At 52.3% G+C, this 18,519-nt stretch overlaps 1 protein-coding gene across 4 annotated transcripts in view; it reads left to right on the forward strand.

The window, feature by feature from the left end:
* Positions 1 to 18,519, forward strand: part of ASTN2 (astrotactin 2) — a 595,125-nt gene that overhangs the window by 316,378 nt on the left and 260,228 nt on the right. For all 4 annotated transcript variants that reach the window (XM_050926897.1, XM_050926900.1, XM_050926898.1 and 1 more), the window contains 2 exons: positions 7,071 to 7,237; positions 11,263 to 11,451. In XM_050926897.1, the coding sequence (XP_050782854.1) occupies positions 7,071 to 7,237; positions 11,263 to 11,451 (356 nt within the window). The remainder of the gene's footprint in view (positions 1 to 7,070; positions 7,238 to 11,262; positions 11,452 to 18,519) is intronic.

Consider the following 18,519-nt stretch of genomic DNA (forward strand, 5'->3'; position numbering starts at 1 on the left):
GCTCCATCTCTTCTGCTTTGGATTTGATTGTGAAGGTGAGTGTAGACAGAGTCTCTTTCGTCCCAGAGTCCTAGCTGGCCAGTGGATTGAGCTGGGACCCAGAGAAAGGATTGGGCAACTTGCACAATGCTGAGTCACCTTAACGTTACCCAGGTGAATGGACCTTGGTTCTGGACTTTGTTCTAGCCTTCAATTGATCGATGGTCGGGTGCTAATCTGCAGAAGGTGTTTGTTGTTATTGGTATCACGCTAGCAAGGAGGAATGGCAATGAAGTTGGTCAGTGAGGTCTAGGGGTTAGAGCAGCGGCTGGGAAGGCAGGACTCTTGAATTCGATCCTCATAGTCTCGCTGGGTGGCCTTGGGCAAAGTCATTTAAAAATGACAAGTCGACTCCGAAATGTACCTGAGTAAAAATAGCACCTTCTTATTCAGCATCTCCGCTCCCCGTGCACACGCAGAGTCCTTTCTGCTGACCGGAGTGACAAAAATAGATGAGCTTCTCCTCCTGCTATACCTGCAGAGCTAACACATCTGAGAGCGAGTGAGCTGGAATCTGTTCCACTGCGCTTCATCAGCAGAGTTGTTTACTGAGTTGCAATCAGTGCCACCTGTGCCAACCTCTCAATGGCAGGAGGGCTGCATGGGAGTAGCTGGGGGGGGGTCTAATTTATCCAGCAGAATCTTTCTCACTAGTTATGTTGCTCCAGAAGTCAGGAATCTAACTTGACTCTTGGATCCCAAGTGGAGATCGGGGTGGGAGGGAACAAAACACATTTGTTTGTTCTATAACCTGAGCAGTTTGGAGTGACAGTAAACAGATCCCCTTTGGTGCGAGGTTTGCAGTCACTCTCTAACCTTTCCATGTCTCAGTTTCCTGCTCTCTGGAAGAAGTCAGATAGTTGAACTACCTCCTGAGTTGAGGTTTAATTATAGAAATGTTGTTAAAATGATCTTAGAGCATTGTTCATCCAAGGATCTAGAAGTTTCAAATATTCCGCTGAGTGTTAGTGATTTCAGGAGTTCTGTTCCCATCTCTGCCATAGGCCTGCTGGGAGGCCTTGGGCAAGTTACTTCACACTCTGTGCCTCAGTTTCCCTGTATGTAAAATGGTGATGATGATACTGACCTCCTCTGTAAAGTACTTTAAGATCTTTGGGTGAAAAGCATTACAGGAGCTAAAAAGGCATTAGCCCTTATGAGGATGATTTTGTTGGACTGCTAGTGGATTGTAGAAGCTATTAGTCTATATGGAGAAAATAGATTAATTACTGATTTGTTGCAGGTGTTTAATTGCATTAGCTGGCTGGCAGGATACAGAATGCCGTCCTCTGCCTACCTCCATCCTTCATGGCATGGTTACAGCAGGTGAATTGGTGAGGGTTGTGTCATCAGTAATCACCCAGACAGAATTATTGGCTGAGTTGGCTATTGATTTTCTAATCATTTTCAGATGTTGTCCCCCCTCATCCTGTGTCACTGCAGAGGCAGATCACAAATTGAACTGCAGCTGGATTGATGTGGGATTGATTAGAACTCACAGTAATTATTGGGTCTCACTGCTCAAGCCAGACAGATGAATGTTAGCAATAATGAATATGGTTCTTTATCAAAGCGCAGAAAATGCACACCAAGTACTGTGTGCATAAGGGTGCAGAGACTAGCCCTCCAGAGCAGCTTATCCTGAGGACAGAAGTGTCTAAATAAAACCTGTGGACACATAATTTATGGTCCACAGCTGCTCTTCCCATGCTGGGTAAGGGCAAATTTGATCAGCTGCAGGGTTTTATTGGTGACAGGCAAGCAACAAAGTTCCATTCTTCTATCAAGGAAGATACAAGTACAATTATGAGGGCATGATTCTGGGAGGTGCTGAGTGCCCTGTTGACTGCAGAGAAACACCCACCTGCTTTCCCTGGAAATTGGTGATGTAATGATTGTTTGTTTGAGGTCATTGAGTTTAAGGCCAGAAGGGACCCCCCACTCACCCAAGTAGACCTCCTGTATTTCACAGGCCACTGAACACCACCCAGCCACCCCCACACCAAGCCAGACAACTATTATTAGATCAAAGCATGAGCCCTCAGGAGACTAAACTCTTGCATACTACAGGCAGAGAACAGGAGGTTAATAGAAAAAGCTAATTTTTAAAAGAAAAGACAACAGAGATCCATGCATATGCAGCCGTCTGTCACGGGGAAGGTTGCTACACTACAAGCCTGCCCTCTCTCTGAATTCCCTGTATCGATTGCCAGCTCCACCCTTGTGATCTCGCTGGATGGAGATCAAGAGACCAAGCAAGCTCCTTGAGCGCTGTCTGCCCAGAGAACGTGCCGAGCTGAAATTACCGCACTTAGTCCCTGAGCAGGGTTCTACACGAGGCATTCTGGAAACCCAGGTGCATTATCCTAGCCAGCTCCATGGTCCCCTCCCTGCTAGTCCCTGCTTGGTAGACTAAAGGGGCCAGAGCCTCAGTTGCTATAAATTGGTGTGTCTCCCTTGAAGTCAGTGGATTTACACCTGCTGAAGATTTGATCCTCCTGGTCCTTGAGCAATCTTGAGCCCAGAGACTAATGGTGTCCAGCCTCTTGCGTTAACCCACATTAACCCTTTGTGGCGTTTTGACCCTCTGTAAGTGGAGAGATTTATGATTCTTCTACCACCTCCAAGGTGGAAGAGTTGGTCCGTTAGCTCAAGCAACTGTGTCTTGTGTTTAGATCCAGAGGGACCAGGTCCAGTCCCTATGGACGAACCAATGTAACACAGGGAAGGGGAGCTCCTTGCAGCAACCGCTCTCTAGGTTGGTGGAAGAATTCTTCCGTTGGCCTAGCTCCTGCCTCTTCAGGACGTGGATTACTGGTGCCTATGGGAGAACCCTTCCCATTGCTGTGGGGAGTGTCTGCACAGCAGTTGTGCTGCTGGAGCATTTCAAATGTAGACAAGCCCGAAGACTGAACGTGCCCAAGTGCTAAGTAGTTTGCTATATAGGGGAAGGTTTAAATTACCGTACAAAGTGCAGCCAAGATTCCCATCCCCCGAGCCCTCAGACTTGAATTTATTGTTGACTCCGTGTCTGTGTGTCTGTCTGTTAAACAGCCTGTTGCTAACTGCAAAGCAAACTGGCTCCCTTTGGCTATTACCTCTCTCACTGTGTACTCCAAGGAGGATGTGTTATGCCTCTGACCCTGCCAGGGAACCCCCCAGTATTTGTGCAGTGTTAAGGAGATCTTCTTCCCCAGGGGAACTTTCCGCTGCAGTGCAACAGCTGGCTTGTGAGCTACTTCCCAGGAGGTGGGGGGAGGAGAACTCTCGTTTGCAAATTTCACGCCGGAGCAATTTGCGTTCCGTAATTAATGCACATTGGAATGCATAATTCCAAACAGAAACAAATTACGCTTTCTGATGATTAAAAATCAAGGTGAGAAAGTATTCCAAGGGGCAAACCTCAACCGGCACATGGCAAAGAACCATGGGGAAACGCTTCAGGGTGAGTCTCCATCAGTCCAATCCACCCCGAGCTACCATAGTCCCAGGGAGAGCGCCAACCTCTTCCTCCGGAGACAGAAAAGTGTGTTCCCATCTCTCATGGCAATGAGTCTTTCTTAAAGCCAACCTCTGATGCCTCAGCAGGTGAAGCCAGAGGCAGCAGCTCCTGAATCAAGCCTAGTTCCAGCACTGTGTCTGTATCAGCATAACCCTGTACTCTAGATCCAACCCACAGTGACTGAAGGGGCTTTTCCATCCCTGTAGGAATGCCAGCTCCCCAAACCACCATAGTTAGGTCAATGGAAGCATTTTTCTATCAACACAGCTGTGTCTACACTGGGGGTTAGGTTGGTGTAGCTCCCTTGCTCTGGATTTTCACACCCAAAGCGCCAGAGCTATATCGACCTATATTGTAAATTTAGGCCAGGCCAAAGTCGATAGAATCTATGGGTGTGACCCTAAAGCAGGAGCCTCTCCAGCTCCCCTGGAAGTCAACGGAAGGATCCTCATTCACCTCAGCAGGAGCCCTGTTGAAATGGTCCGACCGCTTGGAACGAGAGGCATCTCTGTTTCAGCTACACAAGGTGCTGTCCTTGCTGATCAGTGGCTTTCCTGCCTGGCACAGGGAGAGAATTAGGCCGGAGAAAAGCCGAAGGGCAAGATCAGTGGAGGGATTGAAGCCAGGGCAGCAAGGAGAAACTTTGGCCACTACTGCAGTCAATGAACCTTTCCCCCTTTTGTTTCTGCCTGTTTGCACAGCTTCTGTTACTCTTCCGTTGGTCCACACAGACTAGAGATGGGGCTTGTATCTATACAGCCACAATTTTTGTGAGCCTTATTTGTCCAGAGCGTTTAGCAATAAAATGTAACACGTGCGAGAGGCAACTGTCCCCCCTTTATATCCATGCTGGGAGTATGAACCGAAAAAGCTTGCTGCAGGTTGCTGCAACCTCCTCTGGTGCCTTATGGGTAAGACTTGGAGGTCATGAAGTCCCTGATTTCCAGAGACTTCGGTGACATTCTCTTCTTCAGCCCCAGGGGCTGCAGGACTCTGGAGCTGACAGCCAACGGGGTCCTGGCAGGGTTCCAGCAACAGGTGACAGCAGCAGGAAGCAACAGGGGCCCCCCTGCAAAGTTCCAGCGACAGGTGACAGACTCCTGAGAGGGCCCTTCTCAGGGTACCAGCGACGGGCAACAGCCTCACGCTGGGAGAGAGGGACTCCTCAGGTGAGCGGCCAGGTGGGGGAGGGGTCCCATTTTCTCTTTGGAAAATATAGTCACCCTGCAGCTCTCAACCGCCATAGGGGGAAAGGGGAACCCCACAGCTCCCAGCCACCCACGGTGGTGGGGGAAACCAGGGAGCCGTAGCAGCAAAAGTCACAGACAGGTCACGGCTTTGTTGCCCATGACCTGTCCGTGAGTTTTATAAAAATAACCATGACAAAATCTTAGCCTTACTGATGAGGAGCAGAAGCTTCAACCTCCAGTCCTGGCCCATTCGCCACGGCTAGACATGCCCTCACTATCCCTGTCCTGTGAAAAGAGGAGGTGTCACACTCTACTGTCGTCATTTCCTTGCCCACATCTTCTGGATAGAGATGGCTTCTGCCTCTCCCGCTGTTCCTTGTTTCTCTGCACTGGCCCTGCTCCATTGGCTGAACCAAGGATCCTGGTTTCTCATGGTCCATTCCACCTAGTTCAGCAGCTCAGCAGAGGGGGAATCAGCTGGAGAGAATGAAGTGGCCTTTGGGAGCTCACTGCCTGGTGCATCTGCGTTTGCCCTCCAGGGAGGCTGCACGGCCTGTGGGAATGGCAACAGTCACTCAAATTAAGTTTTATAGTAAGGAGCTAGCACAGCAGAGGGGAGGGACTGAGGCAGGTGGCAGGACGTTTTCATTACCCAGCTGAGAAGCTACAGGACTATCCTGGCTATTTGTGGCTTTGCACCATAAGCAGCCAGAGTTCAGCTGTCGTCCTACGGCTAACGGCCTGATGCCCAGGCATCAATCAGACCTGGCAGCTTGCATCCGGAGAGGCACCTGGCTGGGTAGCCAGCTCGGGAGCAGGGATCTCCTGGACTTTTATTATATGTACGGCATTTTGCTCGCACAGAAAATTGATTTTCTTTTTTAAGCACAAAATATAGCAGTTTTATAACCTTTCTTCTGCTTGACAGAGGCCATTTGTAATCTGCCTTCACCGCTACATGTGCAGGCTCTGAGCTAACTCATCTTCAAGAACTCAGTAATGCATTTTTAATTGTGAGCTGTTCTTAGGCGAGATTTATTTTTTCCGAGGACTGGTCCTTTTGTTGTGTTGTGGGTTGTTTTTTGTGAGGTTTCTTTCTTTCTTTCTTTCTTTTCTTTTTTTTTTTTTGGTTCTAGTTTTTGATAAAAGAAAATAAATAAATAGCAAAGGTGGACTCGGAAAGCACTTTAATCAGGGTGGCAGATGATTGATGGCATTAGCTGCCTGCTGGCTTTAATCTTTTGGGACAAGGAAAGCCAGCCAGAGAATTGAAATTAAAACCTGGAGCGGAACTGGATCCCTAGCTTGTGCAAAGCGGCCCAGCTCCGTTGGCTTCAGTGGGGTTACTCTGAGCACCGACTGAGGATCTGTCCTTCTGCAGTTGTCTGTCTTCACTGCCAGCCAGGAAGGCTGCCCCCTGGTGAGAACTGCTTCAGAGCCTCGTCTGGCTGCTCCAAAGAGGCACGGGGATGCTTTTTGGGAATGATTTTAAACGGGGGTGGGGTGGGGGGTTGAGATCCCCAACCATTAATAAAATGCACACGCAGGCTTATACAAATAGCAAATACCCAGCTAAAATCCCCACTGCCTTCAGTGGGGCCAGGATCAATCTCACAGGAGTCCATTTAATCACAATGCCTTCTGTGGGCAAGGGGAGGGATAGCTCAGTGGTTTGAGCATTGGCCTGCTAAACCCAGGATTGTGAGCTCAATCCTTGAAGGAGCCATTTAGGGATGTGGAGCAAAAATCTGTCTGGGGATTAGTCCTCCTGAGGTCCCTTCCAACCCTGATATTCTGTGATTCAGTGTCAAGCATTTCCATTTCCTAGCATGAAGCTACCATCCAGGGAGAGAGGCTGGAGTGGAGTGTGCCATGAAGATACTTGTAATGGCTCTTTTCACCAGAAGGTCCCAAAGCCCTTTGCCAAGTGGGTTAGCACTGTTTGCCTGAGGCACAGAACAGGGAAATGGGGCAGAGCCTGGAGCAGAACCCAGCTCTCCTACATCCCAATCTAGTGCTCATCCCAGTCCACACCGGCTCCCCAGGTGAACTTGCACCTGTGGAGACCCGAGTTCAGGTTTTCGTGTGTCCTCCGTTAATACTGACAACAGACCTGAGTTAACCACTGGTGTAACGCCTTCCACCTCGCTGGAGTGGAGCCTGATTCCATTAGGAATGAACATAGCCCCCCAGGGCGGAGAGCTAACTCACAGCAGGGAGCTGGGTCCCTGGCACTGGCTTACCTATTGGTCCCACCATCACCTCCGGCAGGGGAAATGCCCCCAGAACCAGCAAGGTGAAGTATCCCACTCGCCTTAACATGTCCCCTCTTTCTGCAGTGCCCGCCGGAGCTGAGGCCCATGAAGGATGGCACTGGCTGCTATGACTATTCCAAGGGGATCGACTGTTCAGATGGCTTCAATGGTGGCTGTGAGCAGCTGTGCCTCCAGCAGACCCTTCCCCTGCCCTATGACCCCTCCTCCAGCACCATATTCATGTTCTGCGGGTGAGTCTCTTGGAACCATTGTGTCAAAGGGGTTCTGCAGCTTGAACGGAAGACTTGAGCAGCTGGTTCCTCTTCTGCTCTCTTCCCTTCCCCTGCATTCCTCTGAGCCATGTTTGTGTCTGGATTCACATCTCTCTCTGCGTGTTCAGACCTGTGTGGCATGGAGGGAGAAGAGGAGTATATCCGCTCAGAACAATGGCGGAATTGGCCTGTGTGCGCGCGCGCATGTGTGGAAGTATAATTCTGTTCTCGCTGCACATCCATGCAAGAGCTTGATGTCCCAGTAGGCATCTGTGAAAATATACCAGTAACTGCATGTGCTGTGTGCCCCCATGGGGGGAAAGATTATTCACATGAGGGCAACAAGTATCGATCGAATGTGCATGCAATTTTTGATGGTGAACATACGTTCCTACTGGCTGGCAGTCTAAGCACGTGGGAATGATCTGTGTGCAGACGGACAGTTCTCACTCCTACAGGAGAGAGAGAGAGAGAGAGAGAGTGTGTGTGTGTGTGTGTGTGTGTGAGAGAGAGAGAGACTGTACAAGTCAGTCCATGTCTTGTTATATAAACTCCAAACTATTTTGTCGGGTTGTTGTTTTTTTTCTTTGTTTATTTTGCTGTGCATCTCTTTAAATAGAGTTTCATCCCAGAGCTTGGCCAGGATCCTAGAAATCTATGTGATTTAGCATTTCTCTAAGGAAAATCTCCTCGACTACAGAATGTTCCAAAGGGAGCTCTGTGATTATCTGGCTTTATGCGGCATGGCTGCAGAAATAGCCATCCATCACATAAGCCATCCTATGCACTACTCTGGTTTAGAGGCTGGGCAGATTGTATCCCATTGTAAAGAAATCAAGAACACAGAAAGAAATCATAACATCACACAATAATTGAACAGTAAACTAAGATAATTGGCTACACCTTTGCTAATGCCTATCTGCATTTACACATACTTGTGAGCCCATGCATTAATCTACTTCAGTCCTTCTAGCTACAGGGGAAGAGGTGGGAATGGGAAGGTAGCAAGAAGCCATTTAGTGGAGGAAACGTCTGCAACCAGTCTTCCCCTGGAGGGTAGCAAAAAAGTGCAGCGGGGGAAGGATTTACAGCAGCATGCACTGAAATGGAGGGGTGCATCCTGCACTTAGCACTATGGCATCTGAGTGTCTACATGCCACCGTTCCCTAATATACATGACTGCAGGCGGACACGCAAGGAGGAATAAGAAGAGCTTCCTGGCTCACAGCAAACTCTTACATGGGAGAGGGGGCAGTTGCAGCCTGAGAGTAAAAGCCATTACAGAACCCCGTACCCAGCCTTGGTGACAGTGAGGTTGCAGAGGCAGGGAATCTGAGGCATCTCAGTACCCAGCCTGGCTCAAGGCAAAGGCCACGTGGCTCCCAGGCAAGTGGGAAAGTAGCGGGATACCCCATCAGAAGATGCAGAGGCAGAGAGTAGAGGGAGACGTGCAGCATCTGGCTAAAACTGATGGGTGGTGGAGAGTTAGAGGGCACTGAAGACCAGGAAAGCCATTCCCCTAACTACAGAAACCTGCAGCGAGCATTGATGGGCTCCTGCCCTGTTCGCCTTTGCAGATATTGCTGCCCTTCTTGCCGGGGGAGAAGTGTTGTGCTTGGTAAAGGCAGAGTGGCTGCACCTCTGTGTGTTCGTAATAGCCATTGTTCCAGTTTGGGTTTGCTTGGATGGAGGGAGGGAGCCTGAGGTGCGTGTGTGGGGTGAGGGGTCCCAATTTCTCCCAACACGTGTGCTGCTGGGGACCAGCCAGAATCTACAGCCAGGGAGCTGGAGAATCCCCTCTCCCGCAGTGCTGCACCTCTGGAGAATGCTGCTTTCAGGCCATGAAAGCCTTCATGCATCACTGCTCTGAAGTCAAGTCAGCTGGAGAGGGACTGGCAGGACAGGCTCCAGAGTGTATGTGCCAGCCTGGTCTATCACTACTTTCCTTTGACCTTGCTCAGACAGCACTGATCTGTTTTCCTCTCGGTGCCCTGGGGAAAGTGGCATCACAATGTCCACCATCCTTCCAGCACCGGGGGGACCTATCAGCCAGCAGCAGGAGCCCGGTGGGTCACAATCAAACGGGGATATTCCCAATATCCCCTGTGCATTAGTGTCCCAAAGCCGAGTTCTCTGCCAGCTCGGGCAGGCAGAAAAGGGAGCATGGGTGCCCTAGAACAGACTCCCCTAAAACTTCCCAGACACTTTCTGCCTCTTGCCCAGTGGCCGCCGCTGCTCGGAAAAGCACTTTGACCTTCAGGGAAACATGAGTCATGGTTTCTTCAGTGAAGAAGCAAATCCCTAAAAGTAACTCTAAGGAACACCTGTCAGCTCCTGACACATCCAGGTGCTCAGACGGCAGAGATCTCGCTGAGCCCCAGCCGTTCACAGTTCCCAGGGGACCCAGCTTTCTCAGATGCTTTCTTTCCTCTCATTTTTCCCTTACTTTATTGCTTTACTGCTTGAAATGACTGTGTTATAAAGATAAAACACACACCCTCCACAGCTGCTAGGCAGGGGTTTGGGAAGCAGGGCAGTTTCAGCAGGGAAGTGGATACACAGCAAGGCTCTGCATACCAACAGAGTGTGTTACACGTGCAGGGAAGGCAAGAAAACTCGTTCAGCTGGGCCAAGCAAATATCGTGTGATGAGTACAGGGTAAAGCATTAGTCGTATTATAACTACACCTCCAGGGCCACATAGTGCTAGGCACTGTACAAACAGTGACTCATAGGCCCTAGCCTGAGAGGCTTGTAGCATAAACAAGAAAGGCCAAAAAAGGATTATCCCCATTTTACAGTTGGGAAAATGAGGCTCAGAGAGATTGAGTGACTTGCTCAAGATGACGTGGAGTCTATGGCAGAGCTGGGGATTGAACACAGATCTCCTAGCCCCAGTTCAGTGCCTCCTCCGCAAAATTATCTTGCATGGGTTGGGGGAGCAAAAGTCTGGAGAGCAGGTTTTTATTTCTGGCTGCACCACAGGAATCCTGGTGTAACCTGGGGGCAAGTCATCTCACCCTTCCCGTGCCTCGGTTTCCCCATCTATAAAAGAGGGGTGACAATACTTGCCTCATTTGCGAAGTGTTTTGCAAACTAGAGCTGCAAAGTGTTGTAGAAGCACTGGGAATTAACAGTGGGAGAGAGGAACAGAAAACCTTGGATTTACATCTGTGGAAACAGAACAACTAAATGAAACCAGGGTCGGTGTCGCTGGCTTACTTGTGCTGTTGGCTGGGGGGACGTTGACATGAGTGTTCGTACAAGTATTGGGAGGGAGTGTGTGAAATAAATCAGTGAAATAGACAGTGTGCATTGGCGCCCAATTCTGCCATCAGGCACAGGGCGTCATTCCCATTGATTTGTGAGCATCTGCCCTGGTAGGTGGAGACTTGCCACCTTGGGAAGGGCAGGATGTTTGAGCTGAATTCTCTTCCCCCTGGCACCTGACTGAGGCAGCTAGAACATATTGCCTTGTGACCCTAGTACTGGTGTTCCAGTGCTGCCAGGCCTAACCACAGAGAGGCCCAGAATACGCACTGCCAGCACCAGTTGCAGCTGGCAGCCAATGCGGGTGTCAGGCTCTGCTCCTGCTATCCTTGGTGCTGAAGAAAGCTGCTATTGATGTTGCAAGAATAACAAGGATTGGTAATCCAGGCCTCAGCTGTTAGTCTCCAGGAGCTCTCCCCAGCCAAGGTTTTGAGTGCCAAGCCCAGAGCTAATATTCTGTTGGCTCTCCAGGCCTGGTGCACCTGCCCGGTGCAGGTTTTAAGTTATGTGACTCCCTGGAATAGTTTGCTGCACCCTGGTTCCCCAGATCGTCATGGAGTTCCTACAGTCAGCTGGCTTGCTGTACTTCGATTGTGCTTATCACCCTGACTCTCCTGTCCTGAGAAGAGTCTTTCTGCAGCAGGGTTCATGTCACTACAAGCCCTGTTCGGGGGTTGGGTATTGTGTGCGTGTGGCTCTGTCTCTCTCTCTGACCTAGTTTGTGTTGTTTCCCAGCTGTGTCGAGGAATACAAACTCGCTCCAGATGGCAAATCCTGTCTCATGTTGTCTGACATCTGCGAGGGTCCCAAGTGCTTGAAACCGGACACCAAATTCAACGACACCCTCTTTGGTGAAATGCTGCATGGTTACAACAACAGGACCCAGCACGTCAACCAAGGCCAGGTGTTCCAGATGACCTTCAGGTACTGCCCCATCCCCTCGCTGGGTCAGGTAACATGGTGGATTTGCAAGACGTACTCTGATGATATTAAGGTCGGAAAGGGGAGTGTCAGAGGTGAGGGTGGTGGGAAGCTTAGCTGTCAAGAGCTCTATCTTGCAATGTTGGGATACAAGAGCTGGGGGCAACTCAAAGAAAACAGAGGTAGGGAAAGAGGTGAGAGATGGTTTCTGTCTGAGATGTGTCACATAGCGGAGCCAGAACTTCAGTTAGTGTAAACCAGCTTAGCCCCATTGACTTCAAAGGATCTATGCTGATGTACATCAACTGAGTGGCTGGTCCAGTGAGAGTTACTCCACATTCACCCAGCCACTCCAGGGTCCGATGCAGGGTTCTTCCCTACAAAATGTTCTCCAGTGGTCTCAAAAGTGCTGAGGCCTCACGGCTCCCACGGACTTCAGTCAGAGTTGCATTTGCTCTACATCTCTTACAGTCCAGCCATGCGGCTTTCTCCAGTCGAGTGTAAAATCTCCCCAGTGATGTATCTGTGCTGAATTCTGGCCTTTTGCTATGACACTGGGGACTGTAGAACCAGTACGACCTACATAGAGCTGCTCTGCTCCTTTCTGCACTCAGAAAGCATTGGCAAACCGAGCACTCGGGAGTTCTCAGCAACGTGCACTTTGGCGTCTGCAGAGCAGCAGCCATTGCCGGAAGTGAGAATTGACAATGCGTGAAGGCAGTTTTCCTAGCATGTTCTCCTTCAGTTCCCCTCCCCTTGTGGCGATCCTTGGTGGGGCCTTTTGAAGGGAGACAGGAACGCAGATTGAAAATCTTTGCCGTGCGCTTTGTTTTCTGATGGCCGAGCAGGACTGGGAGTTTCATGAAACCTGCCAGCCTAAAGAGCCCGTTGTGTGACGGCCGCAATCTCCCATAAGCCCTCCCTGCGTCATAACCAGCTCCCGCCTGTGCTGCTGTCCTCTTGCTGGGGCTGTAATTTCCTCTCCCGCTCCTGTAATTGAGTGTCCTTTCCTTGCACTAGGGCTGGGGGCTTTGTTTAAAGGCAGCCTTCCCCTTGCCCAGACAGCAGCCTGATGAAGGGGACTGTTTATTGCTGCCTGAAAGGAAATTTCAGGGCTCAGGGACTCCGAGGCAGATGGGTTTCTTCCTTCGCCACTACTGCAACCAGGATGGCTCTCAGAGGAAAGATGCTTTAAAAAAAATAAACAACAACAAACATGAATCCTTAAGGAGTGCACTGCCTCCCTCTCCCCCAATCCAGCTTGGCTCCCGTTCTGTTTGAGCCACTCAGTCTATACTGGGCCTAGACAGCCCCGGGACCTCCTTTATCTGACCCTGCCAGGTGCTGCCACTTGGTGCGGGGATTAAAAAGCAGGCGAGAAACCATCTTCCAGACTAAATACCAGCCATAAAGCCAGCAAGATTTTATAACTCCATTTTAGTTGGGAGACACTTCGCTTCATTCCTGGGTTCGGTGGCTTGCTGGCTTTTGGGTCAAGCAGTGCAAGACAACACCCAGCCTCGGGGCTTTGAGCTAAGAGACTCTTCCTGGTCCAGTGCTGATTCAACACCTAGCCTCGGGGCTTTGAGCTAAGAGACTCTTCCTGGTCCAGTGCTGATTCAGTGTCAGGCCCAACCCAGTCTGTCCCCCAGCTGGAAGGCTGGACAGGGAGACCCGATTCGGTTCTCTTCTCCCACGGGCTGGTAGTCCCACCCAAATCAAATCATAAGGCCATGCCTGCTGTACTGTGAGCTGAACTCTCAGCCAAAGAGGATGCCCAATGCTGTTCTGGGTGTGTCAGGCCCTCTGGGATGGCAAGGGGGAAGCCCCACCCCCACCATGACAGTTTTGCCTATGTAATATTTTCCATTTATGGCTGGTGTGACGAACTGGGAAAGTTCTTAATGGTTTCTCTGAATACTGTGTTGGTGCCTCAGTGTCCCCATGGTAGTTCTTAAGTATCTGGCAGAGCAAAGGGCCAGTGCACCTAAATGCCTGACACTCTGTCTCTTAGCAACTGATGGCCTGGGCCCCTCCTCTGCAAAGGTGCCAGCTGAAGGTTTTGGAGACAAAGGGATCAGGTGACCTCCTGGCCCGGGAAAGGGCCTGAGCAGAGAGGAGGGGCTGTGGGGGGTTGTTAGTCTGGAGCTGGCTGAGGGCAGACGTGGGGGTCTGGCTCACTGACCCCCAGAATGGACCCGGCCGAGGGGTCCGGTTCTCTGTACCTACAAGCTCTGTTTTAGACCCTGTTCCTGTCATTGAATAAACCTCTGTTTTACTGGCTGGCTGAGAGTCACATCTGACTGCAAAGTGGGGGTGCAGGACCCGGTGGCTTCCCCAGGACCCCGCTGGGGTGGACTCGCTGTGGGAAGCGCACGGAGGGGCAGAGGATGCTGAATGCTCCAAGGAGAGACCCAGGAGGTGAAGACGTGTGAGCTTCTTGCCCTGAACAAGTCTGCTCCAAGGGAGAGGAGGCTCCCCAAAGTCCTGACTGGCTTGGTGGGGAGCAGTTCCAGAGCATCGCCCGGGGACTCCGTGACAACTGGTGGCAGCGGCAGGATGTACTGCACCCCGTGAATGGCGCTGCTTGCAGTAAGTGACTGGGGAGCAGTAAAACAAAGGAGGGATAATGAGGACCAGGCGTGCTGAAGGCTCAGAGAGGGACGGTTTCAGGGGGCAGTTAACCTCTGGGAGTGTGTGACCAGCGAGAAGGACTGTTGGAGTAACGGGGTCCCCCTGAGGACTGCAGCCAGCAGTCTCAGGGGTGGAGGAGCTTGCCGCTCGATCCTGGGAGAGAGAAGGATTTTTGCAGTAGCAGGGTTCCCCGGGGGATTGCAGGAGCAGTCTCAGGGGCGGAGGAGTCTGCAGCTCGACCCTGGCAAAGAGGTGGTGATCACGAGAAGGGCTGGCACACCAGGGGTTCTTCCTGGAAACCATGGGGGAGCCAAGAGCACACAGGCCTGTGAGTCCAAAGCCACTTGGGAACGGTGAAGTGATGGCCTATCACCATCTCCTTGAGAAGGACATTGTGATCCTGTGCACAAAGAGAGGGTTACGCATGAGGAAATTCACCAAGGCACAGTTAATCGTGCCGTTGGAGGAGAAGCACCGCTCTGAGGAGCAGATTCCTGGCCCAGATGGGGCTACAAGAGGATCTGAGAGCAGCTGGAGCATCAGCCAGGCATCCCGGGAGTCTGGTCCCCAATCAGACAAGGGTCTTCACGATCAGGTTCCCTATCAGGAGATTGGAGACGGATGGGATGGGAGCAGAGCCCGAGAGAGCGAGAGGACTGTGAGAGAAAGCAAGAGCCTGAGGAAAAGCTGCAGGAGAAGCAGCAGCAGCGTGGACTGGTGATGGTGGAGCGGAGAGACATAGGGGGCTGCCCAGGGGTCAGTGGGGAAACACACCTGGGGTGGCGAGACCCTGGGACAGAGAGAACTGTGGTGGTGCAGCCCCAGATGCTGAGGGACTGTGGAACCTGGGTGAAGGTCCCCGAGGTGAAGCCCCTCGCCCTGCCTATGGCCCAGATCCCTGTGCAGACCCAGGAGGGGTCGGGCTGGCTGGTAGTTGGGGTTCTCCAGGATATCGGCTGGGAGGCCCTGTTGGGGGGTGACTGTCTCCCCATGAGACAGGATCCAGGCCCCGCTCCTGTAACGGCCGAGGGTTTGAATTCAAATCCAGGGAACCAATTGGCTAGGATGGAAATGGTCAGTGAAAATGCAAATAACCTGGCTGGCAGGGGGGAGGGGCTGCTGGGCTCAGGATACCTGCCTACCTGTAACCAGCCCCCTGGGGCTGAGGGGGAGGGAGAGATGCTCCCCGCCCCCCTGCACACCGGAGACGGGGCTCAGGCTGGCTCTGATGCTGTGACCAGAGCAGAGAGCTCGCTGCCTGCCCCCACTGGGACTGCAAGGGCAGCACTGAGCATGGGGGGAGCTGAGACCCCAGCTGAGTGGGGGGACACCCAGGCAGGGCAGGTCAGCTGCCAAACAGGTTTGCCTGGTCCAGACGTGCTGCTGGGAAGTGATTACACAGCAGAGAGGGAGCTACCAGGGACAGGGCTCAGGGGGCTGTGACCCCAGGTCCAGCCAGCGAGAGGGAGCAGGTCCCACTCCCTGCCCCAGCTGCTGAATCCCAGACCGAGCTGCAAAAGGATCCCTCCTTGGAGAAGCTGAGGGAAATTGCTGGCCACAGCGCTGCAAACCTCCGTGGGGAAGGCTGCAGGGACAGAGTCCTGCAGGAGGAGGGATTCCTGTACCGGGAATGGGCTCCCCAAGGGGAAGTAGAACTGGGGGGAATCGGGAGGCAGCTGGTGGTGCTCCAGGAATCCACAGGGTTCTTCCCATTCGAGCTGCTGGATGGGAGGAGAGTGAGGGGACCCCTGGACCTGAAGAGGGAGGATTGGATGGAGAAGGGGGAAGACCCCCGGGGGGATCTCTTCGCTAAGGTGGGAGACAATCTCCCCATCAGGTGTTTCCCATTCAGAGTCACTGGGAAAGCAGCCCAGAACCTGGAGAGAGAGGTCAGGGACATGCTGCCTTTAGATGGGATCCAGCCGTTTTACAGCCCATGGGCCTCACCCGTGGGGCTGATCCCCAAGGGAGACAGGAAGACCTGGTTTTGTGGGGGCTGTGAGAAGCTTAAAGCCATCACAGTGTCTGATGCTGACCCCATGCCTAGGCCTGGGGAGACTCTAGAGAAGCAAAGGGTGATGGAGAACTTGGCCCGGGCAGACACTGATAACATGTGCATCTTTAGCCAGACCTGGGAGGAACAGGTGTCCCAGGTGAAGAAGGGGCTGGGCTGCCTCAAGGAGGTGGGACTGACGGTAAAAGCTGGAAAGTGCAAGGGGGGACGGCAGAGGTGTTGTGTCTGGGCCACAAAGTGGGAAGCGGCTGCCCAAGGCCGGAGCTGGCAAAGGCCAAGATGGGGGCTCTTAACCAAGAGAGCCTGAATTGCAGCCCAGAGTGCTGGGAGAAGACCCCGTCCCAGTTTGAACCCCAGGGGTATTGGGGTAGCAAAAGGGTACAAGCCGCATAAACCTTCCCACATGCGGCCTGCAAGTGCCATCAAGCACACCCGACCTAAGGGAGGGCGTGAGACTGGATTGTCCTGGTGTAACTCACACCGAGGAATGGGAGAGATGCTGGGGCATCCATGGGAAAGTTGGTGGGTTCGAACTTCCCCAGGTCACTGGCTGAAGTGACCTCGCTCAGTTCAGTCTCGAAGGGGGGAGAGATGTGACGAACTGGGAAAGTTCTTAATGGTTTCTCTGAATACTGTGTTGGTGCCTCAGTGTCCCCATGGTAGTTCTTAAGTATCTGGCAGAGCAAAGGGCCAGTGCACCTAAATGCCTGACACTCTGTCTCTTAGCAACTGATGGCCTGGGCCCCTCCTCTGCAAAGGTGCCAGCTGAAGGTTTTGGAGACAAAGGGATCAGGTGACCTCCTGGCCCGGGAAAGGGCCTGAGCAGAGAGGAGGGGCTGGGGGGGTTGTTAGTCTGGAGCTGGCTGAGGGCAGACGTGGGGGTCTGGCTCACTGACCCCCAGAATGGACCCGGCCGAGGGGTCCGGTTCTCTGTACCTACAAGCTCTGTTTTAGACCCTGTTCCTGTCATTGAATAAACCTCTGTTTTACTGGCTGGCTGAGAGTCACATCTGACTGCAAAGTGGGGGTGCAGGACCCGGTGGCTTCCCCAGGACCCCGCTGGGGTGGACTCGCTGTGGGAAGCGCACGGAGGGGCAGAGGATGCTGAATGCTCCAAGGAGAGACCCAGGAGGTGAAGACGTGTGAGCTTCTTGCCCTGAACAAGTCTGCTCCAAGGGAGAGGAGGCTCCCCAAAGTCCTGACTGGCTTGGTGGGGAGCAGTTCCAGAGCATCACCCGGGGACTCCGTGACAGCTGGATTTTCCCACCATGCTCTCGTAAGCACCCCATTTAGCGCCAACACCATTGGGGATTTTTCCCTTTGTACCGTTGCATGGTGAGGGATGCCACAGGGGGAAATCCTCCTTTCTCCACTCAGTCTTCATCAGCAAGTGTCTTCCACCTCAATCCAGAACTGTGCTGCGTTCACTGGACTCCAAGGAGTGTGGTTTGTTTGCATGCACCTGCTGAGACATCCCAGGATTTGTGTGATGCAGCTGAAGTTCTCCGAGTCATCTGAGAACTGCCTTTTTCCACCTGTCCCCTCCCCCCAGTGTATCACACCTGCCTCCCAAACAGTCCAGGTGCCAGAGTCCAAAAAGCCACCGACCAGTGGAGAGTCTGAAATACCTCAGCTGGTTCTGGGAGCTCTAGCTACCAGGCCAAGATTCAACTGGAGGTTCCCAGGCAAAGGAACGATGCCAGTGGGAGGTGAGACCATAAACACGCTTTCCCCATCTGATGTGAAACTTGCTCAGAACTCTGCACGCTCCCCTTTGTAACACTCGCAGCTCTGCATTAAGACAATGACTGCAATCAAATCTCTTGCTTCAGGCCTTCAGAGAGTTGCTTGCAGGGGTCAGGAAAGGTGTATTCTGGGAGGGAGGACGTAGCCTTTTGAAGCATCAGGCTTGGCCACAGCTGGGGACAGGATCATGGACAGGGAGGGCCAGTGCTCTGAGGTGGCACAGGAAAGCTCCTTCCTTAGGGTATGTCTGCCGTTCCAGCCGGGGGTTGTAATTCCCAGCTCAAGAAGACATAACTTGTGCTAGGTCTCATGGAGCTCAGATGCTAAAACCAGATGGTAGCTATGGCAATGCGAGCGGCAGGACGGCTAGACACCCTGTGTATAGACCTAGCATCTCCGACACGTACGCATTCAGGACAGCCACCTCTCCTGCTGCCACAGCTCCCTTCTAGGTTTAGCACCTGAGCTCCATGAGACCTCACACAAGTTTATGTCTCTTTGAGCTAATTTCCCTTCCGTGGCAGAGGCCTGGGGCCCTGAGGACAGCTGGCTCTCTCCTGTTCTCTGCCTGTGGCACACACCGGTTCAGTCTCCTGAGCACGAAATGTGTCAGTCTGACGCAAGCTATTGGGTTATAGACAGGAAGTCAGACTAGGTGGCCTTAATCTCTGTCTGCA

Source organism: Gopherus flavomarginatus, chromosome 17, assembly GCF_025201925.1.
Source record: "Gopherus flavomarginatus isolate rGopFla2 chromosome 17, rGopFla2.mat.asm, whole genome shotgun sequence".
In the NCBI taxonomy this organism is placed as follows: domain Eukaryota; kingdom Metazoa; phylum Chordata; order Testudines; family Testudinidae; genus Gopherus; species Gopherus flavomarginatus.